Source organism: Dipteris shenzhenensis, chromosome 2, assembly GCF_047967505.1.
Source record: "Dipteris shenzhenensis isolate YYH24624 ecotype China chromosome 2, Dip_SZ_1.0, whole genome shotgun sequence".
NCBI lineage: Eukaryota > Viridiplantae > Streptophyta > Polypodiopsida > Gleicheniales > Dipteridaceae > Dipteris > Dipteris shenzhenensis.
The window spans coordinates 4,535,020-4,551,680 of record NC_141597.1 but is presented as its reverse complement, the minus strand read 5'-3'; the positions used below and the strand labels follow the sequence as shown (position 1 = coordinate 4,551,680).

Sequence of the window (16,661 nt, the reverse complement as noted above, 5' to 3'; positions counted from 1 at the left end):
GATGCATTGATAAAATTGCTTCGCCAGGTTCAAATCGATGAGATGTATTATGAAAGGTTCAGGATGGCTGTGAAAGAGTTTATGCAATTAATGGTGAAAGGATGGGGGGAGTCGCACATTACACATTACATGGTAATCTTGGCCTTTATAAATAGTTTTTGTTGCTGAAATGATTCTCATCATGTTTGCAGCATATTCTCTATGCACACGGACCATGGTTTGTATAAAATTGGGGTCCTTTGTCCATTTGGAATACACAAAGCATGGAGAAGTCGCACTATAGAGCCAAGGCAACCTACTTCAAGAACTCAAGGCATGGTGGTGGTGTCACTCACAGCAATGCATTGCATGAGATGTTCGATTGGTTTTTTAGATGTTTACTAGGAAGGACTTTGAAGTTGAAAAAGCAAAGGCATCAGAACTTGTGCAAAAGCAGTTCAAATTGTAATAAAGAATAGAAGACATAGTGCTTGGAAAGCATCCATAGGGAGTCGAGGAGTCGCATGTTGGTTGCAAGCTAGAGTGAGAGAAGGGACCAGATGGGTCCAACCACCAACAGAAGCTATGGTGTAATTGTATACAAATATGAAATAAATATATTGCTTATTTTGACCACAATTCGTGTACTCACTCTTTAATATCTTGCTTATTTTGACCGCAATTTTTGTACTCACACGACGTTGGGGAAAGTGGGGACATGGTGAAGGAGGGGGGGAGAAGGGAGGGGCATGGGGCAGGGCAAGGGGAGGGGTGGAGTGGAGTGGTAGCAAGGGTGGGGGGAGGGGGGGATGGGGGGTATGGGGGAGGGCGATGAGTGTGGGCGGGGCAAGTAGGGGGAGGGCAATTGGGGGGGAGGGTGACAAGGGTGGGTGGGTTGGAGGGGTTAGGGTGGGGGCAGGGGGCATGATGAAACTTTAAATGTAATTAAAAGGGATGTCAAAACATGATGGGCCCATATAAAACATTTAAAAAAACCCTAACTCTCATTAGTCAATGACAAGAGTGAAGAAAACTACTAGACCCACTGGACGCCACCTCCACCCTTCCTCCTCTAGCTCCACCACCTCCATGGCATCTGCACACACTAACCTATCCAGGTCTGGTGGCGCCTCCCTCGACTCTCGTGAGCCCCCCCAACTCTCGTGAGGTCTCCTAAGACTCTCGTGAGCCCTCCCCCAAGTCCCGTGAGCCCACTCCCCAGTCTCGTGAGCCTTCTCATCCTCCCAAGTCCCGTGAGCCCACTCCCCAGTATCATGAGCCCACTCCCCAGCCCTAAGAGCATGAGCCTTCCCCTCAGACTTCCCCCCAGCCTTCCCCTCAGCCTTCCCCTTAGCCTTAGCCTTAGCCTGACCCTCAGCCTTTCCCTCAGCCTCAACCTTCCCCTCAGCCTTTCCCTCAGCCTCAACCTTCCCCTCAGCCTCAGCCTCAGCCTTCCCCTCAGCCTTCCCCTCAGCGTTCCCCTTAGCCTTCCCCTCAACCTTCCCCTTAGCCTTCCCCTCCCCATGACAGCCCTCCCCTGATTGAACAAAATGTGTTCGATAACCTCCTGGACATAGAGAGGCTTCCTGAGGGCCAATAGACTGCCAGGAAAGCACAATCTTCCCTCTCCCAGTGATACAGCCCATCATAGAGATGATCCTTGCACCCATGAAGAGGGTAAAGCAGATGCCGAGGAAGCCCCATCCCAAAGAAGGACAAAAGATCAAGACGTCCACGAGAGGAGGATTCAGAGGAGGATCAATGCAGACAAGAGCAGCGGAAGAAATTCAAGGCAGAAAGGAGGCCATGGGATCGTGTTCGGGTACCTGTAAAGCCTCCACCAAGAGTTAAGAAGCCGTACAGCAGAGCAAAGCCAGGAGCACTGTCCCTAAGGGAGATTAGGCAAATGTAGAAGACCACCGACAACCTAATCCCATGTGCTTCCTTCCAATGTGTGGTACGGGAGATAGCACAGGGATACAAGGACAATGTACGATTCAGCACAGGAGCTATGGGGGCACTCCAGGAGGCTACAGAGCAAGTGACCATCGCTCTGTTCGAGGATGCCAACTTGTGTATGCCATCCATGCAAAGCGTGTCACGGTCATGGACAAGGACATGGCTTTGGCGAAGCGGCTATGGAGTGACCCAAGTTTGAAGCCCTAGATTCTCTTGCAATGCACTCTTAGGACTTAGACCACCCCCTACCCTTGAAGGCACTATCTTGTATCTAAGGCCCAAGGGCTGATCTTTTTTAATAAAATATATCGACATTCTCTACACTATCACATTCTTGTGTATTTTCCATTTCTATGATTGCAGTAACTGATCATTTTAATGTAAGTTTTGAATTCCGTCAAATCCTGAAGGAATTTCACCGTCACGCAGAAGCGAAAAGTGTCCGGCACGTCGCCGGACCCCAGAAAGCCCAAAACCCACCACGACATGAATTTGGGAGTCCAAAATGCCCAAATTCATGCCGTGGCAGGTTTTGGGCTTTTTGGGGTCCTGGCGACGTCTCGGACACTTTTCCGTTCTGCGTGACGGTGAAATTCCTTTAGGATTTGACAGAAATGAACTTTCGATACCCAGAATTGGTGAAAATGATACTAAATTGGCTAAGAATGTATTAAATTAACAGAATTAAAATAATGGAGAAAATATATCATCAATGACTTAAACAAAATACAATGGAATTCATGACGAGCAATGATAATTTAAAACAAGTAATAAAGACATGTAGTCATGTATCCATTTAATTATATGTTTATTGTTCGAGTACATCGAGAATAGGGGTCTTTGAATCCCCTGGTGGATTCCTAGATATAAATCTGGCTGCAACAGCACTAACATCCTCCTCTCCTACTGCCAAAGATATAGCCGTTGCCGTCAATGCCCTACCATGAATGTTCAATCCAAAGGCATTGATAGCAACCAGGCGGTGTACCAAAATGACTTTGTTGGCATTCCGAGTAATGTTGGAGTATCCGATAGCGCGCGACAATGCCTTGCACTTCAGTAGCTCCGAAGGACCTCGAGGAGAAAATTTGCTGTGAAAGACCACGATATGCTTTGCGACTTTGCCAAGGTAATGGGCCAAGGAATGATCTCGCTCAAATGATCCCTTCCTCATTTGCAATGTTGATGGAACCAAGTGCTGTGTGATGTTCCATTTGGGAGGTGAACGCTTTCTCCTGACCTGTGTTGGAGGTGGAAGCTTTTGCATGAGAGGGTTGTGCATCGTATATGGACATGTCTGTATCCCTCATTTAAACCAGCGTCGTCAAGAGAAAGTCTTCCATTGTCTGGTCTTCGGTACCTAAAACCTTGGGATCTTTGACACGTGTCAACATCGAATCCTGATAGGACTTCGAGTGCCTCATCCTCTCGTAGTCCAAAAAGAATCTCTATGTCATGGAGGAATACACACTCTCCTCCATCGATGATGAGGGGGGACAAGGACCATAATTCTGAGTTTGGGTCAGCGGTCTCCGATGCAGATTCTTGCTCTACTGGGGGCTCTTGAAGTAGGCTCAATGCTTGAGCTGCTTCCATCTCCTTTGTTGGATCGTCAAGACTCTTTTCCATGTAGATGTCCGAGTCTACTCTAGGGACGACTAGATCAGTAGTCCTACTAGAGGGGGTGTGAGACAATGAGGCTTCTTCCTCTAAATTTCCTTCTTGGAGAAGGAAGATGAATGCCATCTCCCATGAAAGGAATTTGGTGCCTGTATTTCCTGTGATCCCCGCGTCTAAGATGTCTTGAACTTTGATTGTCCTAAACCCTTCGTCTGTAAGGTTGTCACAAAAGTGGGCCAAGCGCTTTACAAACTTGGGTTCCTGTACGAACAGATACTTTATGTAATCTATGGGAACCCATTGAAGAGTGGTCAAGTGTATAGGCAAAATTTGAGAAATTATCTTGCATGTAAAGGATGAGATCTGAGAAGTCATCCTTGGCTCACATATATGTGCCTAGGACATCTAAAGTCCTATCAAACACAAAAGTAGCACTTCCTCACGATCTGCAAATGCAGTTCGTGAGATGAAGTCATGGAGCACAATTCTAGCTGAATCCATGGCAAATAGCAGTTGATGGAGGGAGTAACTTCTGATGAGGACAGGAGTTTCTATGGCTCTCTAAATGTGAAAGTGAGAATGTGATGTAAAAAGGGCTCTTACCCCTTAATATATATCAAAACCCTAAAAATTAAAATTAATCATAAAATCCCCAAATTTTTTGAAAAACATTTACCATGAACTGAAAGGAGAAAACATTAAAAGAAATAACATTTTAATTTAATTGTCCATCATCTTTTGAAGCAATAACTAGGATTTGACAAACGAAAAATTAAATGCTGTAGTAGTCAAACACATTGTTAGCAATCTTCAAAGTTGCAGGAGGAATGAAATTGGCACTATGCATGCACTTCTCCACACGGCTGGCTGATCTTACCACCATTTAAGGTAAAGTAGAAGGACTCTAACATGCCATCCTCCATGACCAATAGGTGTTCTCACACATCCCTTAGAGTCCATTGCGATGTGACATTCACATTCTTGACATCTCCCTCTTCAACATCAATAGAAAAACTTACCCCCGTATTGTCTTCATCATTAGAGTCTAGGGGAAGCCATCGGCCATTTGTTTTCTTCCAACGCCTGTACTGAAAAGCTAAATACAACATTTGGCATGACAAATGGTATCTAATAACCACATTGTCTTTACATGCGTGGCATTGAAACGCATCACCCTTTTGGTCGCCTGACCTGGTTTCCCAATTCATCCCAAGTAAATCTTCAAGAGAATTTTCATCTACACGCTTGCAGGACCACATAGTTTTTGTTCTATGCATATGTATATTTTGAAATAAAGAAGCAAAAATGTGCAGAGGCATAAACCAAGATAACCTTGCCCATTTGGATCCAAATGTAAACTTCATGGCCATGCCCACATCCTTTGCAATCTTGTCCTTAGTATGATTGCAATGTCCTCGAGTCCACATTGCTGCAATCCATGTCTTGAAGTTGTGGTGGTGCAATGGTTTGCAGATGGCCATAGCTTGATGATGTCATTGGAGTGATGTATGTTGCATTATACCAATACACATTCTTCATTCGCAAGGAGGCCAACTTCTCCCGGGCATGCATTTGCTTACCTAAATCCTCATGAATTGTAGTGAACTTGGCTATGAATGATTCAACTGGTTCCCACTCCTCGAAGTTCGAAGGGAAAACATCTATCATCATGAATAAGAGCTCTTAGAAACTAGACACAAAATTTCCAAATGGACTCATTACACTTACAGGTGAAAAAATACATAGATAGAAAGGCTCACAGTGTGATGGCATCCTAGATTGATTGAATGATGGAGGAAGCCGCATATCTTTTCCCATGTAAACATGTTGCACTTTTGCGAGCCATCCTTTCTTCCCAAACTTGAACTTCAAGATGTGCCCCTTCTACTCATGCAAGATGTCACCTCTCTTGCTCTTGGGAAGCTTATGTGGACCTTTGGCCGATCCTTTCATCACTGTCCAGTCATTTAAGCTATAGGTGCAAGGGACCCACTCATCCAATGCATTTCTGGTGTTGTGGAAGACACAAGAGGTCGTAGCATTGCATGGTCGCCTTGCTCCTCAGCATGCTTGCAGAGGTTGCAATAGCAAGAATGGGACTCCTACATAGGGCAATGCAGCTCCAATAGAGGCACAAAAGAGGGAGAAGGAGAGGGACATCAGCAGCAACAAAGGCACAGGGAAGGGAGAAGGAGAGGGACAGAGCAGCTCCAATAGAGGCACAAAATAGGGAGAAGGAGAGGGACAGAGCAACAACAATAAAGGCACAGGAGAGGGAGAAGGAGAGGGACATAGTAGCTCCAACAGAGGCACAGGAGAGGGAGAGGGAGAGGGAGAGGGAGAGGGAGAGGGGAGAGAGAGAGAGAGAGAGAGAGAGAGAGAGAGAAAGAGAGAGGGAGGGAGGGAGGGAGAGAGAGAGAGAGAGAGAGAGAGAGAGAGAGAGAGAGAGAGAGAGAGAGAGAGAGAGAGAGAGAGGAGCTGAAGCAAGCAGGCCAGAGTAGGAGGGAGCAGAGAAGCAAGCAGGCCAGAGCAGGAGGGAGCAGAGAAAGAGGGGGAAGAGGGAAAATGCGTCGGATTTGGTTCAAATGGAGTGATTTAGCAGGATGGACCAGAACAGTGGGGGGCAAAGGCCCTAGAAAGAGGGAGGGGAGAAGAAAAATTCGCCAAAAGGGCCCTACCATCCCATTGAAGGCAGTTTTGGGCTCATGTGGGGGAGATGCACCTGGTAGGAGGGTCAAACATGGGTTAAGAGGGGGGGGGATGGTTTGGGTGGTGCCTAGTGTAAGGGGAGCAACCAATAGGGGCTCTCTCTAGGCCTGCCCACCCTCCACCTCAACATACCATTGCCCCACACCTTCTAGCACTCTCATTGGTACACCTCAAATCACTCTCTAATCCCTTGAAATTAGGAAACACTAATTGGAGGCCCTTTTGAGACCCCAATTCTCCCCTAATGTTTGCCATGGCCTTCTTTCCTAGTGTAAAGTCGCGAAATTCCCAAGTATCGTTTTTGTTCAAAGCTTCCATTTCTTTATTCATAGAAGTTTGCCATTCTGGCTTGTCAACTGCATCTTCTAAGTACACTAGCTCCTATGTGGCCATGATGGTAGTCATAAGAGCATAATTGGTAGTCTCAACCTAAAATTCTTTTCCTTTATGAGCATATGTCAATCTGGCTAGTGGTATGCTTCCCTAGTAGACCGCTTGAGTTGTTGTTGCTCTTCTCGAGGTGTTTCTAGCAATTCTTGCTCTTCTTCATCAACCTTTTTTATAGGTGATTGAGTAATCGGTGTGTCTACCTCGTGTGTATTTGATATTTTCTATTCTGATTCTTCATCAAAATTACATCTCTGGAGATGATGAACTTTTGGTTGATGGGATCATACAACTTGTATGCTTTGCTTTCTTTACTGTAGCCAACTATGATGAATTTACATGACTTTGCATCCAAATTTCTATGATGATCTTCATGTATGTGGGCATATGCTATGCAACCATATATGCGGAGATTCCCAGTGTATGGCTTGTGTTATGGCTTGTGTCTAGTGAATGTCTCATGAGGTGTCATACCTTGAATTAGTTCAGTTAGAAGTCGATTAAGCAAGTAGTTTGCAGTGGTAATTGATTCTGTCCAATGATGTTTTTATCGAAGCTATACTTATATATTAATATAAAATCTTGGCGAAAGTTTCTTGCGCTAATTTTTTTAGTTTCGCAACACTATTAGAACATGGTATGCTTATATATATTTTTGTTGGAATTGTGAAGTAAAAGGTGTAAATCCTCACGAAACTTTGTATTTTTTTGCTTAAGAGTTTCAAATCCTAGCGAATGTTTCAAACGTTTATTTTTGTTAGGGCAGATAAACTCTCGATGCTTGCCAATATAAAAGTTTCTCTTCTTACCGAAACTAACCTGAAAAAATCATCCATGCTTCTGCCAAATACTGATTTGGAAGAATCTTTTTCTCAATGAGCATTGCTCTTGACATGTCCATATATATCTTGTTCCATACTGTAGAAAATGGCATCTATTGCAGTTGAGCTGACATGGCATGCAAATTTGGAGCTGAAGCTAGCATTTTGAACAAGCATCCTTCCTTGATTGCTTTTCCTACTAGCTGATATCCTCTAGATTTGTCTCTGATCATGCATTCATCTCCATCAAAGATGACTCGATAGTTGTGTTCTGTCATTTGCCCAACTAACAAGAGGTTCTTGCTGAGTTTCAGAACATAGAGTATATCTTTCACCAATCCTTTTGTACCAGAAAAATTGTTTACTGGGACAATGCCTTTCCCTTGAATTGGATTCGGTGTGTTATTTGTAGTGTAGATAATGTTCTTCTGTTCTTATAATGGTTTAATCTCTCTGACCCATTCCTGATGTTTTGTCATGTGAGATGATGCACCGCTGTCAATGTTCCCAAAGAACTTGATCCGCTTGGTCGACTTGATAGATGCATTCCCCTTTTGAATTGCAATCAATATCAAGATACACTATATCATTATTCTACATATCCTCACTTGCAAGAAACATTTTCTCAGGTTCATTGGCATAATGACTGTGAACTGAATGTCCACCACGATGATTTCCTCTTCCTCAAAAATTTACTCAATTGCTATTGGATTGACCTCCTTGGTCGTACTGCTTCTGTGGCAATCTCTTTCATAGTATCCAAACTTACGACACTAAATGTTTGACACGATGGTGGATGCATTCCCTCTTCCTTGGAATCTTCCTCTGTTGGAATGATTTACTCTTGGTTGCTGATGCTGATGTTGCTGAGGATGATGCTGATGCTGATTTTTGACTTTGATGATGATCACTTCACTAAAATGTTATACCTTTGCCTCTACCTCTACCTCTGCTTCTATTTGAAGCCGTGAATGCTTGATCATTGGAATGACGATATGATCTACTGCAGGTGCAGACATTGGTGGTGCAGCTGTACATCCCATTACTTGTGCTATGGCAATGGTGGGAGTGGAGCTACTACTGGCTGGATCGTCCAATGGTCTAGGTGTGGACCCATTGAAATACTCCCATTCGTCTTAAAGTACAAGGATAGTCTCCATTTGGTATTTCCATGTGCCATAATTGGAATTGTCTACAAGTAGTAAATGCCTCCAAATTGAGGTTGCTAGTCGTAGACATGGTGCAAGAAATGAACTAAAAGTGTCGTGAAAATCACTGTCTGAATCAACTACAATACATTGAATGTATCAAGTGCAATCTGAACTATCCATGAAGATAGAACTGCAATATATATCCAATTTGTTACAAGGCTTATGGGGCAAATGATGCCGGGAATAGCCGAGAGGCTTTACAATGGTGGCATGTGTGTGTAAAATCAAATGATGTGCAATATGCCCTATGATCAATTGGCCAATGCCTCTCAAAACTCTGAAGTCTTCTCATTGAACTGATGGTGGTCAGGTTTTAGGAAATTTAATGATGTGAAACTGCATGTGAGCAAAGGGATTGACTCCGAGTAGGAACTATTTGGCAATTTTTTTAGCATGGCTTTGATTGACTGCTTTGGATTTCTCTTCTCTAAGGATGAACTATACTACTCTGATCTAGATCTATATCAACCATTGAGTGATGACACAAAGCAACAAATAATTCATTTTCTTTGTTCATTTTAGGTGTTGGGTCAGATGCATTGATGTAGAGGCTGATATGCATAAAAGAAGTGGATTTGTTGCTGAGGCAAAAGTGTGTGTGATTCTTGTGCTAGATATGCACATGATGTTACTAGTGTGTAGAGCATGAAAAATCAAGTGTTTTTCCTTTTTGGAGCACCCGCAAATTCTTCTTGGATCAAGAGATATGCCTTGATCTAGGTAGACGGGCCAAAAATAAGGTCAACTGCACAGTGATGATGTGGCAGGGTGAGTCACTTGTAGAAGTGTGCTTGCCAAGGGGTGTGCTAGTGGAGCAGTGATGATGTGGTAACGAGGTGGTAACTGGGTGCACATGTAGTGCCAGTGTGTGCCTGTCTGACACGGGATTGCCATGTGGCAGTGATGAGTTGGCAGTATTGAGGTGGAAGATGAGGTGGTAGTGGTGACTCAACTGATGACATGGCATGGATAACACGGCAGTCTAGTCAGCTACTCACGTGGCATGGTGACATGGTAGTATGCCCAACGTTAACGTTCATGGGGCTATTTTTGTCGCTGCTTCTCACGCCAATGCTCCACGCTCGAAAGGGGTTGTTGACCAAAATCTGTGTGATGGGGAAAAGCTCGGAGGCAGACGCTGGTGGACCTCATCTCCAGCGCTGGTGGAGCCCTCCCCACTCCAACTCTCCCACCGCCTCTGCTCCTGGACTCTCCCTCCACCGCCTCTCCTCAGAGCCACAAAACTCGCTCCCTGCAAACGAGAAGATAGGAGCCTCTTAAGAGGACACTTGCATTGCGCCTCCCTGTAGAAAATCATGGACCAAGCTTCGAATAGCAAGGTAGTGGAGGACGACTATCTGCAGAATCCAAATGGGGAGGAAGCCGCCTCTGTAGCAGCGATGAACCCTACGAACACAAACTTGGGTGTCACACTTTGGAGGTACTTGCATTGCCTAACGTTAACGCCTATTCATAAGGCATTTGTATTTAGCATTCCATCCATTCTCCCTCGACTCCCTCGCCTCTGCGTTACGCAAAATTGCCACGAAGCCAAAAAATTAAGCAATTCTAGTATTTCTCCACAGCTGCACCCGGGGTTCTTCCCTGCCACTACGGATCTTATCATGAGCGAGCGTCACAGTCCACTAGTCGCTTGTAGATTTACATGAGCTTGAGGCCATGTAATAGCAATTGACTGTTTTAGAAGTACTATGCTTATTGTTGTCAAACTACAAGGATGTCGAAAAAGGGCAACCATAGAACAGGCTGTAACAAATTTAATTTATGTTTTCTATGTTTGTGATGTGTGCTCTCCTGCTTAATGTTATGGCCATAATTATAGACTGCAAATTCTCTCAACAATTTTAGCGTCACTAATCGGGATGAGAAACAAGTTGTTTTACGTTTCATTTATTCTCATCATCTTTTTCCTTTTTATGTTGCAGTTTGAGGAGTGGATTTCTCAACACCATAGGCGTTCTTTCATTTGCAAAGTGGGAGATTGTAGTGGCTCTCGTAATGATTCTCATGTATTCAAAACAAACACCCATCTTGATTTGCATCGTCGAAAGCACCACGGCTTGGGGCCCATCCCGGCTCTTAGGCAGAGACTCGGGATTCGCATTGGGAATGAGTTAGTGAAAATCACATCTGGTTCAAAAGTTCCAACGGGGCAAGACTTGCAGATGATGAAACGAAACTCTGCAAGAGTTTCAAAGAAGAGGCACCATCTCATACAGCAAGCTTTGATGGAGTGGAAGAAAACTCACAATGGCAGCCCTTCAAAACACAGGTCACCTGAGAGAATGTATCGTGAGAGGAAGGCCTTTGTGATGGGCTTTGTGGTGGCGAATGGCATGGAAAAGTATATGAAGGTCTTCAACCTCAAGTGCCAAACATTGGAGGCTCATTTTCAAGCCAAGGACCAAGGTAGTGTCAAACATTGTTCATCATTAACACATTCAGGTGAGTCATATTTATTGCATGTATATTTTCTCACAATGTGATAAAGGTGGTATGTTTGTGAGGGATGTCTCTCACATGTCCTTGATACATTTGTCACAAGCAGTGCAAGCTCCTCGTCCAAGGTTTCCATTGACTTGGTGACACCACCTAAGTCTTCCACTAGGCATATCTCAACTGTTGCAAACCTAGAAGCTCATTCCTGTGTAGATGTCCATGCTCAATTGGGAGCCATGCTTGAAGTCATTCAGAAACTATCCCAGACTTTTCTTATTCCTCCACCATCGCAGAACAAAAGCAAAGGTAAGTTCTTAAAAAGATCTCTCTTACTTGTACATCCTCTTGAAATGTCTTCCATGTGATTCTTAATTTGGGATTTGTCTTGGTGCATGGAGAAGAATGTCTTTCTACTCCAGACACCACCACCAGCTAAAATTCGGACCAAAGGCATGTCCCCTCAAATGGGTGTCTCTTGTAGATTTCAATAACTTTTGTCCATGTGATTTCTAATTATGGCATTGGGATTTGACTTGGCCCAGATCATGTCGTAGACCTGGAGAAAGATGTCTCCCCACTCGCAACACTATCTCCAATAAAAGCCTAGACCGCAGGTAAGTTTCTTCACAAGGGTCTTTCTTTCTTATATTTTTTGGTAAAGTCTTGTGCATGGTCTTTCTAATTTGGGATTTTGGAATTGTATGATGTGATAGACTTGGAGTAGGATGACTTCCCACTTCTGACAACTCCACCAAGAGAAGAGGATGTCCTAGAGAGGGAGGTGAACATATCAGGACTTGTGTCCCCCTTCACAATAAGCCATCGTCAAGTACACACTGGCGTGACTCCAAGCCTTCATGATCTTTGTAGCATGGGTTATGCAAATGCCAATGAATGGTGTTGTGCAAAGTTGCAAGAGTTTGAAGTTGTTTCTTCTAGGACTCGAGCATCGGTATTGCGAAGCTCTTCTAGAAAGGGAGCTCGGGTCTTCAAGCGTGCTAGTAAAAAGAATTAGGCTATCACTTTCTTAGTTGTAATTTGAGATCATACTTTCTTGGTTGTATCTCTAAATAAAGATGCCATTTGGTTTACTTTCAGTATAGCTAGCAAAGAGTACTTTCTCGATCTTATAGTCCTACATGTCCTTATGTTGGGATGTCTTTTTTAGTTTGTGATACCTTTAAGTGATGTTGGGATGTCTATTTTAGTTTGTGATACCTTTAAGTGATGTTGGGATGTCTATTTTAGTTTGTGATGTCTTTAAATTCAACATGGGATGTCTTTAAGTTTCAAATGTCATTAAGTTTGAGATGTTATGGATGGATGTATCTTAAGTACTAACTTGAATTTGAGATGTTATGGATGGATGTATCTTAAGTACTAACTTGAATCTGAGATGTATCTTAAGTCTCATGTATCTTAAGTACTAACTTGTAGACATGTCCTTAAGTTATAGTTGTCCTTAACTCCGAGATGCCCATAAGTTGTAAGTAAAATGGAACCTCTTTTAATTTAACTCCAAGTGGACATGTCCTTAAGTTTTGGATGCCCTTAAGTCAAAGATGTGATGTCCTTAAGTCAAGATGTCCTTAACTCCGTGATGTCCTTAAGTTGTAAGTGAAATGCATTCTTTTTTAAATTTAAAACTCCAAGTAGACATGTCCTCAAGTGGACATGTCCTTAAGTTTTGGATGTCCTTAAGTCGGAGATGTGATGTCCTTAAGTCGAGATGTCCTTAACTCCGAGATGTCCTTAAGTTGCAAGTGAAATGCATTCTTTTTTAATTTAAAACTCCAAGTAGACATGTCCTTAAGTTATAGTTGGCCTTAACTCCGAGATGTCCATAAGTTGTAAGTGAAATGCAACTTCTTTTAATTTAACTCCAAGTGGACATGTCCTTAAGTTTTGGATGTCCTTAAGTCGGAGATGTGATGTCCTTAAGTCGAGATGTCCTTAACTCTGAGATGTCCTTAAGTTGTAAGTGAAATGCATTCTTTTTTTAATTCAAAACTCCAAGTAGACATGTCCTTAAGTTATAGTTGTCCTTAACTTCGAGATGTCCATAAGTTGTAAGTGAAATGCAACCTCTTTTAATTTAACTCCAAGTGGACATGTCCTTAAGTTTTGGATGTCCTTAGGTCGAAGATGTGATGTCCTTAAGTCGAGATGTCCTTAACTCTGAGATGTCCTTAAGTTGTAAGTGAAATGCATTCTTTTTTTAATTTAAAACTCCAAGTAGACATGTCCTTAAGTTATAGTTGTCCTTAACTTCGAGATGTCCATAAGTTGTAAGTGAAATGCAACCTCTTTTAATTTGACTCCAAGTGGACATGTCCTTAAGTTTTGGATGTCCTTAAGTCGAAGATGTGATGTCCTTGAGTCAAGATGTCCTTAACTTAAGATTTTACTATGCAGTCACTAAACCATGATGTCATACAAGTTTTCACAAACTAAACCCAAATGAATAAGCTCTCACAAGCTTTCATTTAGAAGCTTTCTTGTCTAATTTCTCTTGCATTTTCATTCTCTTGGGAGCTTTTACTTTTTTGAAAGACTGACTCCCTAGTAATGGGATGAGAGGGCCTTCCTTTCTTCGATCTCCTTTTCTCTATCATTGGACACTTTCTTTGGATAGAGTTTCCAAAGCCATCCTGAATTTCCTCTAAAGCAATTGAGGGATGCAAAGTCATATCTCGTGATCTTTCCTTCAATTCCTCCAAGCGCAAATTGGTTCCTGACACCATGCTGTCTAGTTGAGAGAGTAAGAAATCATCATCTCCTATGACAAACACAAAAACACACATTTATAATAGAAAAATTTGCATCATTACAAAATTAAGAAAGCAAGTAGCACATGAGAACTCCACATACCAACAATCTCTAATGCACGAGTAAAGCCATCCATTACACACTCCTTTAGTGTTCGTATATAGTGACACACTTGCAAATGTCACTAACATACTTTTTTACAAGATACCAAGAATCTCCAATATCCCCTAGTATGAAAGGGGGAGAAAGATACAAATATAACATGAATTCTTAAACAAACATCTACTCACTTTCTACTGATGTCTCATTCACTTGCGATTGAAATTCTTTCTCTTCATTCCAAGGCTCGAGACCTACAAAGATATGGTTGGTGTGCAAATCATCAATAAGAAAGAATGCTCAACCCAAATGAATAAGTAGACAATCATAGAGTAACATACCATTGTACCCCACTTCTGCAATCTGCTTCTTGACTTGCCTAAACTGTAGTAGACAACATTACACAAGTTACAATTAGAAATGTGTAAGCGGGAAAGAAATCTTGGAAGGTTACACATAAGAGAGTGCAAACATGAGACACTAATAAAATGAGGTTACCTGGAAAGTGTCGAGCGGGACGTGTAACATTGGAAAAGTTATTATAGTACAGCTCGAGGCACTTGTCAACAATGGTAGTTGTTAAAATGCCGGTAAGAATCATAACTTTGGCTTGGTGCTTACACGAATTACATCTCTGTGCCCAATCACAAGTGCAACATGCCCACTCCGTATCACCATTATACACATAATAGAAAAAGTTAGGCTTGGTTTGGTTCTAATACAGTCTCTATTGCCATATTCTTTTTAAAACCACTCTCTTTTAGCATGTCTAGGTACCAAAAATAAGGGAGTGCCACAGTCATAAGCTTATGTAAAAGCCAGTCAACTCTTCTTCCAAACAATGTACGCTTGCCAATAATGAATCTTGCCTTTAATGATGCATGAAATGATTCAATAGCACCATTAGTATCTTGATTGGCATGTGGCATGTTCGCATGGCCCGCCCCCACATACTTATCAAGGAGACTTTTAAAACTTAGTCATAAATCCAAAAATATAGACCATGATTGAAATATCAAAAGAAAGTATATGATGAAGATAAAATAATGTACCAATCCGAGAATCCCATTGTTGCTTGAAGTACTGTATGAACGAGGCTTGTTCTCTAAATACCATGTAGAACTCAACCACCTTGTCTTTCACCTCATCCTCTCTTTCTTGAAATGACTGGCCAGTCATGCCATGCTTGTTCATAATATTTCCTAAAGCCCTGAACATTCTTGCTCGCGTAGGCCAATCATGTACCTTTTTTACTAAGTTTTTTAGCCATGCTCTCCTAACATGCCATAGGCATAAAAGAATGGGCACATAAAATACTTCCGTGCAGATAGGTCGAACAACATTAAAGGATCGCATAGTTTATATTATGACTAAGAAAGAAATCAAGGCTTCAAGTGCAGAAACTTGCCTCAAAGCCTCTAACTGAGCTTCTAACTAAGCTGCAGCATCATCCACCATGAATGCACTAGGCTCCCATGAGGGGTTAAGATCCAAGATTTGGTTTTTGAAAGCTTTCAACCACATGGTACAATTGACTGCGATTGAGTTTGATGTGATGACCCTAGCGATAGGGACACCATTTCGATGTGAATCAAAAACCAAAATGGTGTACAAATTAAACTGTCATGCATAAATATAAAAAGCCTTATATCAATGCTAAAATTAAAACACTATGATAAAATAAGGGCTGAATTTATAAAGAGATTGAATTGTACCTTGTACTTGTTAGTAGCAAAAGTAGCATCCATCGCCAGAAGTCCATTCTGGCCATATTTGTTGAGCTTAAGCAATTGCCATTCGGTTTGAACTCCTAGAACAAAGGGCTGGCCTTTCTCTTCATCTTGTGGTTGATATATGAAAGTGTTTTTCATGTTTTGTATTACCCATAACCTCACACTATCAACATCATTCTCATGTAGTTGAAATGTCTCTTGTGCAAGCTTTTTTGATGTATTTAGAACATCTCTTAAAGTTAAGAAGTCATCTCGACCCATTGCATGGCATGGATCCTCCTCAGCCTGTCTCTTAATGGCTTGCACATGTTGATCCCACACCTGTTGTGGTGTGAAACCTTTTAAGAGCATGTTGCGAACCCAACCTCTCATGTCTATAGAAAGCCATGGTGCAAAACTTGTGTTGATTCGTGCATCACCATCGAAATGCATACCATGACAAATCTCATCATTTTTGTCGACATGATTAGGCTGTGTGTATGTTACACATGCAATATTCGGGATGCAAAGCCTCTTCACAACAAAATGGCAAGTGCAACCATTCATGTGTGTGCCACTCCTCGCCTTAGGTCTACTCCCCTTGCCTTGTTTTGGGAATCTATCAAAGGGACAGGAGTACTACGTTTATCTTTAGGCCCATAAACACACCAAAATCTGCACCATTATAAGAAGCATAGTCACTAACAAGACCCTAAAGTAATTATAGAATGCAAATTATGAAAAGCAAGAACACACGTACACAATACGAGTCTTCCAACTCTTTTCATTGGCTTGAGTGAGGACATTGTCCCATTCTTGAATAGCTTGCTTCTTGAAGTTAGTTGGGGCATCCCTTCTTCTTCCCTCTCCAATAACAAAGTCAGACACTTTATCCCATGGTATGTGAGCAAAACAAATCATAGAGTAGCATGACC

At 42.3% G+C, this 16,661-nt stretch overlaps 2 protein-coding genes across 2 annotated transcripts; one reads left to right on the top strand and one right to left on the bottom strand.

Moving 5' to 3' along the window:
- Nucleotides 1–9,903: 9,903 nt before the first annotated feature.
- On the top strand, nucleotides 9,904–11,443 carry LOC147904259 (uncharacterized). Its single transcript, XM_087398044.1, has 3 exons — nucleotides 9,904–10,127; nucleotides 10,633–11,156; nucleotides 11,256–11,443. Exons 1-2 carry the CDS (start codon nucleotides 10,003–10,005, stop codon nucleotides 10,823–10,825), a joined length of 318 nt encoding a protein of 105 aa, XP_087254170.1. The 5' UTR covers nucleotides 9,904–10,002; the 3' UTR covers nucleotides 10,826–11,156; nucleotides 11,256–11,443.
- A 4,005-nt stretch (nucleotides 11,444–15,448) lies between these two features.
- Nucleotides 15,449–16,119, bottom strand: LOC147904258 (uncharacterized). Its single transcript, XM_087385119.1, has 2 exons — nucleotides 15,730–16,119; nucleotides 15,449–15,634 (listed from the first exon to the last, which is right to left on the bottom strand). The coding sequence occupies exons 1-2, from the start codon at nucleotides 16,117–16,119 to the stop codon at nucleotides 15,449–15,451; spliced, it is 576 nt and encodes a 191-aa protein (XP_087241245.1).
- Between the last annotated feature and the right edge of the window lie 542 nt (nucleotides 16,120–16,661).